The following is a 15,546-nucleotide window of genomic DNA, read 5'->3' as shown; positions in this document are numbered from 1 at the left end:
AAAAAGGGAGAAAACTGTATTTGAACAATGATTAAAATAAAATTTTTAAAAAAAGAAAGAAAATCTGATTGTACTACAAAGGTGTGGGTTAAACTTCTCTAAAGGGAAATAGGGGAAGAAATGAGCTGACCTAACTAGTGTTGGAAAACAATATGTATAGCAAAGTTAAAAGTAAAAGAAACCATAAAAAGGACTATACAGTGGTATCAAGTTGATTCTCATGGAGGTTTAGATTAAGAACAAACTGAAGTAAGAAGCAAAAAAGAGACAGGCTCATGGATGGAAAGCAGACAGCAGGTAGTTGTGGGGAGGTTGGGGGTGGAGGGATTGAGCAAAATTTAGGGAACAGGACTCATGGACATGGACAGTAGTGTGGTGATTGCTGGGGGGAGAGGGTATGAGGGCACTAAGTGGTAATGAAAAAAGTACAATAAAGTTTAAGTAAAAACAATAATGGGTCTGATTTACTTGCAAACCAGTCACACTTATAAATTAATGAATGGGATTCCTTGAGAACTAAGTCTCTTGCTCTCAGAGAAGGAAATTACAGATAAATAAAGGGACCAGTTGGGGTGAAATGCATTAGAGCAGCCATTGTCAATCTGTTCCATCTCCTGTCACACATGACTAGTTACTAAAATTCTGCAGCATACCAAAAAATATATTTTTTGCTAATGTGATTAAAAAAGAGATATAATTTCTATTCATTCACATGGATGGCTATTGTGTTGGCACTGTCATTTTTTATTTGACAATCTAAGGGAAAGAGGTTTGTGCCTCTGTTACAGAACAACAAGGGGGGCCTAAGGGCAGCGGATATACTATTACCTGAAAGGAAACCCCCAGGTTCGTTATGTCCGCTGCCAGAGGAAAGACATCTCTCAGTGCCAGACATTTGTGAAAAGGAAAGGAAATGTTTATTTAATGCTATACAAACTTATAGTAGTGACCTAATGTCTTCATCAAAATCCCAAAGTACGTTAAAATATCCACAAATACACAGTCCTTCCTTCCCCCCTTTGCTCAGTATGGGGTACCATATCTCAAAAAAAGAAAACTAGAAGTCTGTGGGTCAGGCAGCCCCCAGTTCTCCCCAGTAATCTGTCTCAGCTGGTAGGCCTCCCTGGGTTCCCGGCACCTTCAGCTGTGTTGCCAGGTTCTCTGCTAAAGCCAGGTGCTGTTTCCCTCTACTAAAGCTACAGGGAACCCCACTCTGGAAAAGCTGCATGGTTCTCTCTCCACTGCCCCAGCTGCATGGTCCCCTCTGCATAATCTGCAGGAGTCTCCATCCTACCAAAGCTGTGTGGTTCTCCCTCCCAGGACTGCTGTGTCTGGGTTTTAAACCCCGAACCAATCTTCCTCTGCAGCCTCATTTCTGACTCCTCCTACAATCAGTTACACTTGCCAGCACTCTCAAAGCCTTCCAGCATTACTGGGCTGCCATAGTGAGTCTGGGTAGGTGAGGCCCAATGTCATGGAGCCAATCTTCTCCAAGCTCCCACACAGGCGCTGTAACTCGGGGGACCTGCCCCCCAGTTATGTCTTGGTGGGGAATTTACTTCTATTTTCCTGGCTCAGAACATGGCCATAGCTATTTAACATATCTAGGTCACCAGTTAAAGGTTATAGATAAGTTACATGACGATTCAGAGGTTAGCTGCAAAGCTGTTGCTATGCAAAACAGCTCTCAATGGCCCTCTCCATTTATCCCTTCCACCAACCCACACCTGTGGTGGTGGAGGGCGGTGAGGTCATCCTAATATTTCCTGGACAGCCCCAGGTCTGGACCCCATTCCAAATCCGTCTTTGGGGTCCCCCTGTTTGCTGCACCCTGTTACACCTCTGTCTAAATAGTCAGGGATTCGTTATTTTAAAACTTCTGTGGCACACAGTTTGAAAATTGTGGATGAGCGTCAGAAACACCAGTATACAGGAGTGTTTAACTTAATAGAGTTATGAGGGATAGGCAGAGAATAACCCTACATTATGAATGTATACAAAGTATATAAATATATACCTCCTACTCTGTAGACAAGAGAACGGAGAAGTAAAACTCCAGTATCAACAAGCATAACTGGAATTCAAACACTGGCTTTTAAATGCCACTCTTTAACAAAAGAAAGGAGATTCTTCATAGAAATGTGATAGTAGAAAGAGTGGCCAGAGAGGAAACACAAGCAGGGAGGAGGAGGGATCCATGTCCCATCCACTGGCTCAACAGTCCTTGAAATTCTGTGTATTTTTTCCATTGTCTGGGAAAGAAAGCCTTTGAAGATGTGCTTTTATTCCAAGGCCTGAAAGGCAAGAAAAGGCCCATAATGCTTAAGGAAGAAGCCCATTAACACCTTAGGGTAATCACTCCCCAGTCTGAGAAAGCTACTACTGTAACCGGAAAAGACACAGGCGTTCGGGCTGCCTGTCACTACCAAATCCAATAAGCAATGACAGTGAGTCAATCTTTTATAGGCGCTTTATTCAGATGGCCAGCGATCCGAGAAGATGGTGGGTTCATACCCTAACAAACCATCTTGCTCTTTTTTCCCCAGGCATATCTTTTATAAGGGGATTGGGGGAGGGCAAACAAGGTGTCAGCGAAAGCCTTTGAAATTCAACAGTTGTCTCCAGGGGTAAGGGTAGTTGCTTGCTTCTTCCTGGTACAGACGTCTCCAGATGAGGTAATCTCCAGCCAATGCCCCAGGAGGTCAACTACTTATTCTCAGGCACCAGGATGGGCCTTATTTGTAGTTACTGAAACAAAAACTTAACATACACATTACTTGCTAGATTTATGACTATTTACCTTAAGCTAAATTTTTCCAAGTCTTAAAACCCTATCACTACCACCTTTACCTGTCACTCAATATGTAACTTCTTCACCCTCCCCTATCCTGCCAACTATATAAGTCCTCAGAATAAAGGACATGCATGCTTGCCACCCCACCTCACCATAGGCCACTCCTACCTTAGCTGCCTTTACCCTGCTTCACCCTGAACCTGTGCCTTTCAGCCTTCCAGCCCCAGCCTTAACTAGGCCCATTGTCTTCCCTGAGAAAGGATCACAAATAAACCCTGCTTGCATGTTAATAGGCTCATTGATCTGTAATTCTTTACTGCATTGGGAGGAAGAAGCCAGTTTCTGGGAGTTTGTCCCATAACAGAAATAGTCGATTTTGTAATAGGAACAGAGGAAATACAAGACGAGCCTTTATGTAGCATTGTGTAGTAACAGAAAGTGAGGGAGTGCTAAAACAACAACAACAACAACAAAAACAAAAACCTGGCAAAGTAATGAAGTCTGTCAATGCGACACAAACAGAAAGAGCAACGAACAGTGAAAGCTGAAGAATCTGAGCCAAAACCAAACCTAGTATTGGTTATTTTCCATAATAAAAAGTAAATACATGAGAACACTAAGAAAACTCAGCAAATAAATAATTGAGGAAAAGAGACAAATCTTGCTGATATGATGTGATGAAAAAGCATTTCACTTTAGTCTCTGAAAACTGTAATCCCAGTCACATCATGAGGAAATATCAGAAAATCACAACTGAAGAACATTCTGTGAAATACCTGACTAGCACTCTCAACATGGCCATGGTCAACAAAAATAGGGAAAGACAGAGAGCTTGTCATAGACCAGAAAAGAATAAGGAAACACAGTAACTAAATGCAAACAGAGGATAGGATATTAGGAGGAAACCTAATGAAATCTGAATGAAACCTGCAGTTTAGAAAATCATACTGTGTCAAACTTGGTTTCTTAGCAGTACCAATATATTCTGTAGGAAATAATAAGCAAGAATTTAATTCATTTGTATGGCTGCTATAACAAGTTACTGCAAACTTTACTTATTCACACTCGGGAATCCAAAAGTTTAAAATCATTGTCCCTAGACAAAAGTCAGTTTGTTTCAACAGCCATGCATCTTCTGGTGGCTGCTGCCATTTCAAGGTTTGTGGTCACACCCCCTTTGTCTGTGCTTCCAAGGTCACATAGCACACTCCTCTTTTAGCCTTTATCTGTGGTCACTTCTCCCTGACTTCCTCTTGGGTTTCCATGGGAGTGCCTTTAGGGTCCACACAGATGATCCCAGATTAAATCCTTCCTTTAATCACATCCACACAGTCCTTTCAGGCCAGAGAAGGTAACTCTGGAAGGTTCCAGGAATGAGGATGGTCCTTTTGCAGGCTGTTATGCAGACTGTCACAGGGTTGCACTGAATCTGCACTGTTTTAACTTTTTTTTCTCTAAGTCTAAAAGAATCCCAAAATTAAATGATCATTTAAAATAAGAATTAAAAATGGTTCCAAGAGGGGAAATAGCACCATAAAGATAGAAGTGAATATTTGTGTTATGCTACTCAGCCCCCAAAACACCAGCAGCTGAATATTAGCTTCTCCAAGCAAAATCTTACAAATAGTGAACTATTGAACCCTCTTATTCTATTGAGACAGCAAATTATACAAAGGCAAATATTTTGGTGGGTAGGTTTTGTACAGTATAGAGGTCCCTGAGAATCAATATTAAAAGCATAAAGTTTAACCCCTGAACTAGCATGTTGAATGTGCTATATTTTTATTATTGATAGATACTGCCATGTTTATATTCTATATAGATATTTAGAATCATTTTAGTTAGGTACATTTCACATGTACAAAGTATTGTCAAACATAATCAGACAGTGAACCTTTAAATAATCTCTTATTCAATGTCTTTTTCTGATTTTATTTGACATTTTAGTTGTTACCACTTAATGAGACATCATTTCTAAGTAAAACTATATAATTGTTGCAGATGATTCATTTGCTTTTGGGATCAGAGAAATCTTGAGTCCAAACGTTGGGGTGCACACAATGAGTGGGAATGCACAGAAAAGTAGAAAATGAGCTGTGCTGCTTAAAATGCACTATAGATCTGTCTAGAAAGTATCTGTTATGGATGATACACTACAATCACCAATAGTTTAAAAATTCACCATACTGATACAGCTGGACTCAACCTTTAATACTTTTATTCATTTCTCTAATAGCTATTGAAATTGAGTATGGAATAGACACTCATTTAGGTACTGTGGATGGTGTTGTAAACAAAACAGACAGAGCCACTGCTTTCATAGAGTCTAAGTGGTAGTTGGGGAAGAGACACAATAAAGTGGACAAGCAAACATTCAATAGGTGATGACTCATGAGGACCATGAAGAACAACCCAGAGTGCCATGGCCAGGTGGCTCTGTATGTTGTAGTATCATCCCTCATACCAAAACTTGCTAGTTGGAGTTCCTGTGAGGGCACATACTTAGGTTGGGGGCTCCATCCCTGGTCAGGGTGTTTCTCTCTATTCCCTTCTTCTCTCTAGTATCAGTAAAAACAAGTCCTTTGATGAGAATATTTTTTATCACATTTTACTGTTATTTCATTACAGTTGTCTCAATTTTTCCCCCTTTGCCCTCCTCCACTCAACCCATCACCCACTTCCCACTCTGCTGTCCATGTCTGTGGGTCATTCATACATGTTCTTTGCCTAGTCTCTTCCTCTTCATTCCAACATTATCCCCCTCCCCACCTCTGGTCACTTTCAGTCTGATCCATGTTTTCTTGCCTGAGGTCATGAACAAAATGGGAGAGAATTTTTTTAGAAAAATAACTCAGAGGGAAAGGATATTCTGCATGGCAATAAACAATGACCATTTTACAAAGGTGGTCAAGAAAGAAGCCTATGATACAGTAATATTTAAGCACCAACATGAATGCAGTAAGGGAACATTCCACATAGGGGAGAGTAAGTACAAATGCCCTGAGGCAGAAACATGTTTGGTGTTGTCACATTAAAATATAGGAAGAAAATCAGTGTGAATGAAGTAGGGTAAAAGAATGGGGAAGTAATATTAAGAATAATATGGTAAATGGAGAAGCCGAAGAACTTCTATGTATGACCCATAGAAAAGAGCATTGATGAAGGAAATATGGTGCAAGGGGGCAAAAAGCATGGAGAGAAATAAAGGGAGAAAAAAAATGGGACAACTGTATTAGCATAATCAATAAAACATATTTTAAAAACATTTTTAAAAAGATCATTTAAATCACAAAACTAGACATAAAATATCAGCATTAACCATTTCCAAACATTTGCAGAAGCAAAATGTACAACATTATTGGTTTCTATTTGAACATGCAGGTATCCTCCTGGGGCACATGGGTGCACTTTGCTCATGGTCTTATTTGTGGCCTTATTTTATGAGTGCTTGCATTGAGTTGTTAGAAAAAAATGCATGTTGAATGAGTGAATAAAAAAATATCCTTAAAGGTTTTTGACAATTGAACCCCAAGACATCTTAGCCTTTCCTGTTCAGGTACATTTCTGGAAATAATGTTTCTCATTTTTAGGACAGGAGACTTTGGAAAGGGTAAGGTGACTACTTTGGGACCTTATTTTCCCGTGGTCTTAATGAAACTAGCTTACTGTGCATTGCACAATGTTCAATCATAATCCTAAAGACAGTTTTGCCTTTAAGACAACCTTCATGAGTGCACTCTTGACCTCCTTGTTCCTCAGGCTGTAGACCAGGGGGTTCAGCATGGGGATGACCATAGTATAAAATACAGATGCAATTTTGTCTGTGTCCATGGAATGGCTGGAGTTGGGCTGTAAGTACATGAAGATGACAGTCCCATAGAAGATGGAGACTGAAGTGAAGTGGGAGGCACAGGTGGACAGAGCCTTCTGATACCCTGAAGATGAGTGCATCTTTAGGATGGTGATAAATATGAATATGTAGGAAGTCAAGATAACCAGAAGTGCAAAAGCGATGTTGAAGCTTGCTACATAAAGAAGAACCAGCTCATTAACATGTGTATCAGAGCAAGAGAGAACCATGACTGCTGGAATATCACAGAAAAAGTGATTGACAACATTGGACCCACAGAAAGAGAGGATGAATGTGTTTCCAGTGAAAATGGAGGAATTCAGGAACCCCCAGACATAGCAACCTATGGTCAGACACACACACACCGCTGTGGTCATGGTGGTGGTATAATGCAGGGGTTTGCACACTGCTACATAGCGGTCATAGGCCATAGAGGCCAAGAGGTAACTTTCTGTAGTGGCAAAGCCAGAAAATAAGAACATCTGAGCAACACATGCATTGTAGGAGATGACCTTGTGTCCTAGAAGTAATTCAGCCATGACTGCAGGAGTGACATCTGAAGAGTAACACAAATCTGCCAGAGACAGGTTACTGAGGAAAAAGTACATGGGAGTGTGCAGACGAGAGTCAAACAGAATCAACACCATAATTCCCAAATTCCCAATCACTGTGATGAGGTAGATGACAGTGAACATGATCAAGAGGGGCACCTGCAGCTCTGGGTCATTGGTTAGTCCAAGGAGGATGAACTCAGTCACCTCTGTAATGTTCTCCATCACTGGGGACAAACACAAATGCTTGGTGACTAGGAGAACAATGAAACAGTGACAAAGACACTTAAATTGAGAAGTGAACATGCAACATGGATTATCTCATTATAGCAATAACTTATATTTCCAGATTCCCCAGACAAAATATGGGCTTCATAACAAACCAAAGTGCATTAAGTATATATAAGTTTACATTTTGTTGAATCTGAAGGATCCTTATGGAAAATTTCCCTAATTTTCAAGTTCATAAGTTTATAAATTGAGATATAGAAAATTAAATAACTCAATGAATGGCTTATCCACAGTGAATGTACCTGTCAATCAACTTTTCCAAAGCCTAGTGAAAGCATATATTTGCATGTTGCTCACTTGTCAGAAACAACTCAATGCACTTTAAAAGTATATACAATATGTCCTCTTAAGAATATTATGTTCATCTTGTTATTACATCCATTTAAATTAGGATGCACAAGAGGCTGAGAAATTTTTTGCATCCAACACGTATTAATTGAGAAGCCATGCTTTGGTCCAAGCCTACCTTTGAATCTACACTCAGTGGTTCCTAAGTCTCATGGTCTTAATTGTATTTAAATGAAATTGAATTCTACTCAATTTACAGTTACTCCTCATCTCCCTTGGTTTAAACTCAGTGCTTGGGGTTCATAGTGTCATAACTGAGAGATTTATAGGGTAGGAACATACACAACCAAGAGATGCAATTCTGAAGAGAAGGCAAAGCATCTGGTACAGAGCTTGGACTCTGGGCTGAGGTGTGTATTAGCCCAACTGTTTGCTGCCTTGGAATCATTAATGCTAACGTAACATACCTGAAACTTACATACTCATCTGAAAAATTAAGACAGTAATAAGACTTACTTCATTTATAGTGTTATTGTGAGAATTAAATAAGGTAGTATATTAAAAAAAAACACTAAATGTCTGGGTTTGGAACAGTCTGATGAGTGCTAGCTATAATATTACTGCTAGGATGGTATGATTGTCTTTATGTTGGTTTAGGAAAAATGGGTGGCGACCTGCAGGTCTTCAAGTGTGCAAGGGGTTTAAAGTCTTAAAGCCTTCCTCCTCAGTTTGCCTTTTCTCAAATTCTGCCACCACTGAGATTTTCTGTGTCTCCAGTTTCTCCAGTTCTTTGCTTCACCCATAGTACTCTCTGCTTTAGCAATTCCACTTGAGACATTGTTTTTGCTTATTTCTTCCTTGAAATCCCTATGTGAGCTTGAAATAGTCACCTGTTCGTAAACTCATTCTCTTTCCTGTTACTCTCACCTCAGAGCAGATTCACAGATCTGGGTTAAATTTCCTAATTTGTTTCCTGCCTTTAGTCTCCAGGTTTGCTTTGCTAGTGAGATTCATGTTTAAATTTTTTATACCATTGTTCTTGAGTGAAAACATGTTTTCAATCTTTTTAATCTGAATTTGAGGTCTGTAGAAGGACACCCATCATGCACTAGTCATTGTTCTCCACCATTGTCCTAACTCTCTCTTATCTTCTCTGTACAAGCCTAGCCCCTAAAGTGATTAGGTTTGTCAACCTCTGACAACCATAACCTCTTGTGGAATATATTATGTTCTGCAAACAATAATAAAAACTATGTGTATATTTAATTATATTTAGGTATGTGTACTTATTTGCATTGAAATAAACACAACTTTTTGTTTAATCCTCACAATAATGTTGTAAGGTAGGTGATATTATAATTCCCTTTTGACCATTAAGACAACTGAGGAGTTGAGAAGCTATGTAAAGCTCTATAGTTGCACAGCTAACATGAGGAAAGTTCAAGATTCATGATTTAAATTCATGTGTGGCTAAATCAAAAGCCTATACCCTTAGCCACATCACCATCAACATTTGCCCATTTGTTCGTAACATTGAAATAAGGATGAGATTATGGGGAAAAGTACAGTGGATCATGCTGATTCAATTGCAAAACTTCTGTGGTTTCAAGGAAGGTTTCCCACTCTCTTGTGCTTTTATTAAACCTCCAGTAAAAGTACAACAGATAGTAAATAAGGTGAATTAAGCCTCACTCAATAAGAGTGTTACTTTTTCCTTTGGCTAATGTTTTCTAGGAAAGGAACATAATGATATTCTGTAAGTATCACTATACTTACTAGTGAATTTTTGACAGTTAGACCCTACTCTCAATTCAGTGTTTTAGAAACGAGTGTTCAAAATACCTGGTTATGTGCTCAAATAACTCATAGTAGGTACAGCTGTCCCATGGATTTTGCATAAACGACAGTTCTCACTAACAATGTGTATGAAATGTAGAAGCTTACCTTGCTCCTGCAGTGGGAGGGACAGTCAATCCTGAATAGTGCTTCTGAAATCTGAAATCTAGACATGGAACTGTATACATATATACTCTTGGTGATGTTGTCTATCAGATACTGGTGAAAAGATTCCTAGATCTCTAAGACAAGTAAAGATGGAGGAAACCCCCAATATGAAGTCACAAAACTGAGCACAAGTCTTGAATCCACCATTAATTCTTACTGTGCTTTGGAGGAGTCTCTTGTCTTCTCCTTAATTCTAAAATAAAGAATAAAATTACCTCTGTCATTTAGTTTACAGAAGTGTTTGTAAATAGCAAATTAAGAAGGCTTTTTAAAACAAAGAGGGGTTATTATTTTAAAATCAGTCAATGCAATATTCATCTTGAGATGTTTTTGCTGGCTACCACTGTAGGCTTATAGCAAATCCTCAGATCAGGGATGGACGAAAGTCCTAGATGCAGTAACCATGATGAGCGTTCAGAAACGTAAATGATAGCCAAGGCACCCTAGCTCACAGTCTGGTCCCTTTAAAATGATTTCATGTTGAGTCATATTGGGATTTCAGAGGCCAACTCACAGGAATTAGGAGGAGCCTTAGAGACATGTTGTTCTTTGGGGATGTCTCCCATGAACACTTCTATAAAAGTCTCATCCCAAGTTCTAAAAAAGGAAGCAATTAAATTACCCTTAGGAACTGAGCTGGATATGATGAGGGTTCACATGTTTTCATATTACTTCTTACTGTTCATTTTTTTCTATTTTCTAGTTATAGTATCATTTACAAACAACAATAATATCTATAGTTTTTAGTGTAGACATCTTCAAGTTCAGTCAAATGTACATGGTCTTGTAAACATGAACAAAATCATCACATAGAGGAGTTCCATGATCAAACACTCTGAGTTTCCCTTGGTGATCAACCTCTTCTCCCACACACTGCCCCAGCCACTAACGTTTATGTCCAAATAATTTTGCCTTTGCAAGAATGTCCTATAAATAAAAGCCTAGTCTACATAGCTCTTGTCTCTAGCCTCTTTCACTTAGCATGCTGTTTGTGTGTTTAGCAGCGACTCCTTTGTTCAATTATATCTGTTCAAACTATTGAAACTTCAAAGACAAAGGCCAAGGAGACCTCTCACACCACCATTCCTCCGATCTCACCTCCCAGATTTTTCCTTTTTAAAAGGACATGAATTATACTGGATTCTAAGATTAGGCTGCTCCATTATGACTTAATCCTACCTAATTAAATCAGCAAAAATCTTATTTCTAAACAAGATTACATTTTGAAGTACTGAGGGTCAGGACTCCAACAAATGAATTTTTTAGGAATATAATCCTACCTGTAATATATTAGTAGTAAAATCTTTTATTATTCTTGAATAGTATTTACACACACACACACACACACACACACACACACACACATCTCACAGATTGTTTCTAGATTTCTCAGTTGCAGGGCATTTGTGTGGGTTCTAATATCTGGATATTTGGAATAAAATTACTAAATATCTGTCTAATCTTGTTTTTGCATTGCACTTAGGTAATTTCTATCAGTTGGATTGCTTGATCACATGGTAAGTATATGTTTAATTGAATGGAATGGAGTGTTTCCTTATCAATGTTCTATTTGGTTTATCATTATTAAATGTGGGATATTTACATCACAAAAATTTGTTTTTCAAAACATTTTGCTCTAACAGCTGTCATTTCAAGCACTGACAGAAGGATTGAATATTAAATGTAAAGTGAAACCATATGTTTCACCTTAAACGTCTATGGAAATATTTTTAAGTGTTATTTAGGTTAGGAATTGACAAACAGAAACAACCAGATGTACCAGCGAACTGTAGAATGTTGTTAAACTGGAACACTGTTCAGTAACAAAATAGAATAATATTGATTTGTCCACCAACATGGATAAACCTAAAGTAGATTTTAACGTGAAAGAAGCAAGACATAAAGGCTCCTTGTTGTGTGATTCCATGTACATAAGAGGGATGGGAAAAAGCTCAATGATTTCTAAGGTTTGGGAGAGTGGAGAATGGTTGTCTATAACAGGGATAAAAAAGGAAATTTTAGAATCATGAAATTAATCTCCATGGTAATGGGCTGGTGAACATATAACTCTGCATTTGTTAAAACCCATAGAACTATACTCAGCAAAGCATGAAATTTAATATACACAAATTAGAAAGAGTGAGCCAGGAGTACCGGAGAATCCCCGAGTTAACATGGAATTTTTAAAAAATCTGATTGTACTACAAAGGTGTGAGTTAACCACTCTGAAGGGAAATAGTGGGGAAAAAGAGCTGATCTAACTAGGGTTGGAAAACAATATGTATAGCAAAGTTAAAAGTAAAAGAAACCATAGAAAGAACTATACAGTGGTATCAGGTTGATTCTCATGGGGGTTTAGATTAAGAACACACTGAAGTGAGAAGCAAAAAAGAGACAGGCTCATGGATGAAAAGCAGATAGCAGGTAGTTGTGGGCGAAAGGTTTTCGTAGTGTCCTCTGAGGAATAAATGCTAATCAGCCACAAAGTTAGGCAGTATCCAGCTTTATTCTTGGGATTTGCGCTTCCGGGTGAGGTTCTCTGGTCCAGAGAAAGGGGGCCAGAGAAGTCACTCTGAGGAGAGAAAATGGCGGGGTTTTATTTTGGGTTGGTTCTCTGTGGGAACTGGGGATTGGTCCCTTGTGAACAAAGTGGCAACATAACATTGGTGGTTCCCCTCACGCCCTGGTTTGACTTCAACCATCTCTTCCAGGTTGTAGTCCCACCACCATTTTGTCCTACCCCACCCATCCTGACAGTGGGGAGGTTGGGGGTGGAGGGATTCAGCAAAATGTAGGGAAAAGGACTCATGGACATGGAAAGCAGTGTGGTGATTGCTGGGGGGAGAGGGTATAAGCACACTAAGTGGTAATGGGAAAAAATACAATAAAGTTTAACTAAAAACAATTATGGGACTGATTTACCTGCAAACCAGTCACACCAATAAATTACTGAATGGGATTGCTTGAGAACCAAGTCTCTGACTATCAGAGAAGGAACTTACAGATAAGAAAAAGGACCAGTTGGGGTGAAATTCATTAGAGCAGCAATTGTCAATCTGTTCCATCTCCTGTCACACATGACTAGTTACTAAAATTCTACAGCATACCAAAAAATATATTTTTGCTAATGTGATTTAAAAAATAGGTATAATTTCTATTTATTCATATGGATGGCTATTGTGTTGGCTGCTGTCATTTTTTTATTTGACAATCTAAGGGAAAAAGGTTTGTGCCTCTGACTAAATAGTCAGGTATTAGTTCTTTTAAAACTTTTTTGGCACACTGTTTGAAAATTGTGAATGAGAGTCAGAAACATCAGTATACAGTAGTGTTTAACTTAATATAGTTATGAGGGATAGGTAGAGAATAACCCTACATTATGAATGTATACAAAGTACATAAATATATACCTCCTACTTCTGTAGACAAGAGCACCTAAAAGTAAAACTTGAATATCAACAATCAAAATTGGGATTCAAATATAGGCTTTTAAATGCCACTCTTTAACGAAAGAAAGGAGATTCTTCATAGAAATGTGAGGTAGAAAGAGTGGCCAGAGAGGAAACACAAGCAGGGAGGAGGAGGGATCCATGTCCCACCACTGGCTCAACAGTCCTGGAAATTCTATGTATGTTTTCCATTGTCTAGGAAAGCCTTTCAAACTGTGCTTTTATTCTAAGGCCTGAAAGGCAGGAAAAGGCCCATAGTGTCTAAGGAAGAAACCCATTAACACCTTGGGATAATCACTCCCCAGTCTGAGAAAGCTACTACCACCTTTACCTGTCAATCAATAAGTAAGTTCTTCACCCTCCCCTATCCTGCCAACTATGTAAGTCCTCAGAACAAAGGACATGCATGCTTGCCACCCCACCTCACCTTTGGACACTCCTACCTTCCCTGCTTTTACCTGCATCACCCTGAACCTATGCCTTTCCAACTCCCAGCCCCACCTTACCTAGGCTCATTGTCCTCCCTGAGAACTGATCACCAATAAACCCTGCTTACATGTTAATAGAATCATTGATCTTTAATTCTCCTATGCATTGGCAGGAAGAACCAAATTTCTGGGAGTTTGTCCCATAACAGAAATCATTGATTTTGTGATAGGGGTAGGGAAAATGCAAGACCAGCCTCTTTATAGCATTGTGTAGTAACAGAAAGCGAGGGAGTGCTAAACACACACACACTCACACACACACAAGAACAAACAGCAAGGGAATGAAGCTCTGTCAATGGGACGCAAACAAAAAGAGAAACAAATGGTGAAAGCTGAAGAATTTGAGCCAAAACCAAACCCACTATTGGTTATTTTCCATAATGAAAAATAAATACATGAGAACACTAAGAAATGACTCAGCAAATAAGTAACTGAGGAAAAGAGACAAATATTGCTGATATGATGTGATGAAAACATTTCACTTTAGTCTCTGAAAAGCGTAATCCCAGTCACAGCGCAACAGGGTGCACCCAAGAGGGGGACCTCAAATAGGGAGTTGAAATGGGGTTCAGAACTCAAGGTATTCAGGAAATATTAGGATGTCCTCACTGCCCCCTCCCCCACAGGTGGGGGAAGGGATAAATGGAGCAGGGCTATTGGAGAGCTGTTTCACATAGCAACAGCTTTGCAGCTAACCTCTGGAATGGTCATATAACATATCTATAACTTTTAACTGGTTACATAGATATGGTAAATAGCTGTAGCCATAGTCTGAGCCAGGGGAATGGAAGTAACTTCCCCACCAAGACAACTGGGGGAAGGTCCCCCGAATTACAGCACCTGTGTGGGATCTTGGAGAAGATTGGGTCCATGACCTGGGGCCACTCCTGCCCAGACTCACGATGGCAGTCTAGTAAAGCGGGAAGAATATGAGAGTGCTGGCAGGTGTAACTGATTGTAAGAAGAGTCGGAAATGGGGCTGCAGAGGAAGATTGGTATGGGGATTTAAAGCCAGATGCGGCAGCCATTGGTGGGAGAACCATGCAGTTTTGGCAGAGTGGGGACTCCCACAGTCCTGGGGGAGAGAACCACGAGGCTGGGGCAGTGGAGGGAGAACCATGTGGCTTTAGCAGAGAACTGTCACTGGGCATTGGCAGAGTGATGACCCCCCTCCTGGCAGCCATTGGGGAGAGGACCATGCGGCTGGGGCAGTGGAGAGAGAACCTCAAGACTTTGCCAGAATAGGGACCCCCACAACTTTGGAAGGGGGAACCACTACCCGGCTTTAGCAGAGATCCCAGCGACACAGCTAATGTTGCTGGGAACCGGGGGAGGCCTACCAGCTGAGACGATTACTGAGAATCAGGGGCTGCCTGAGCCACGGACTTCTATTTCTTTTCCTGAGATACAGTAGCCGAGACTGGGCAAAGGGGGAAGGAAGGGCTGTGTGTGTTTGTGGGTGTTTTAAGGGACTTAGGGATTTTGATGAAGACATTAGGTCACTACTTTAAGTCTATACAGCATTAAATAAACATTTCCTTTCCTTTTCATGAATCTCTGGCATTGAGAGACGTCTTTCCTCTGGCGATGGACATAATGAACCTGGGGGATTCCTTTCAGATAATAGTATATGGGCGCCTTGTGGTTCCCCTTGTTGTTCTGTAACAACATCATGAGGAAATATCAACTGAAGAATATTCTGTGTAATACCGGACTAGTACTTTCAACACCACCATGGTCAACAAAAATAGGGTAACATGGAGAGCTTGTCACAGACCAGAAGATAATAAGGAAACAAATAATTAAATGTAAGCAGAGGACATGATATTAG

The 15,546-nt window shown here is 39.8% G+C and overlaps 1 protein-coding gene across 1 annotated transcript; it reads right to left on the bottom strand.

Annotated features, from left to right (window-relative positions):
- Positions 1-6,481: 6,481 nt before the first annotated feature.
- LOC123816362 (olfactory receptor 5B3-like) lies at positions 6,482-7,420 on the bottom strand. Its single transcript, XM_045835263.1, has one exon. The coding sequence runs from the start codon at positions 7,418-7,420 to the stop codon at positions 6,482-6,484; it is 939 nt and encodes a 312-aa protein (XP_045691219.1).
- Positions 7,421-15,546: the final 8,126 nt, after the last annotated feature.

This window comes from Phyllostomus hastatus, unplaced genomic scaffold (genome assembly GCF_019186645.2).
Source record: "Phyllostomus hastatus isolate PE091 unplaced genomic scaffold, TTU_PhHast_1.1 phas_contig_2087, whole genome shotgun sequence".
NCBI lineage: Eukaryota > Metazoa > Chordata > Mammalia > Chiroptera > Phyllostomidae > Phyllostomus > Phyllostomus hastatus.
Note: the sequence above shows the minus strand (reverse complement) of the source record. Positions and strands in the feature narration are given on the sequence as shown.

Bases quoted from the DNA above. Each gene is read 5' to 3' on its own strand.
- LOC123816362 (XM_045835263.1), bottom strand. From the start codon at position 7,420: ATGGAGAACATTACAGAGGTGACTGAGTTCATCCTCCTTGGACTAACC.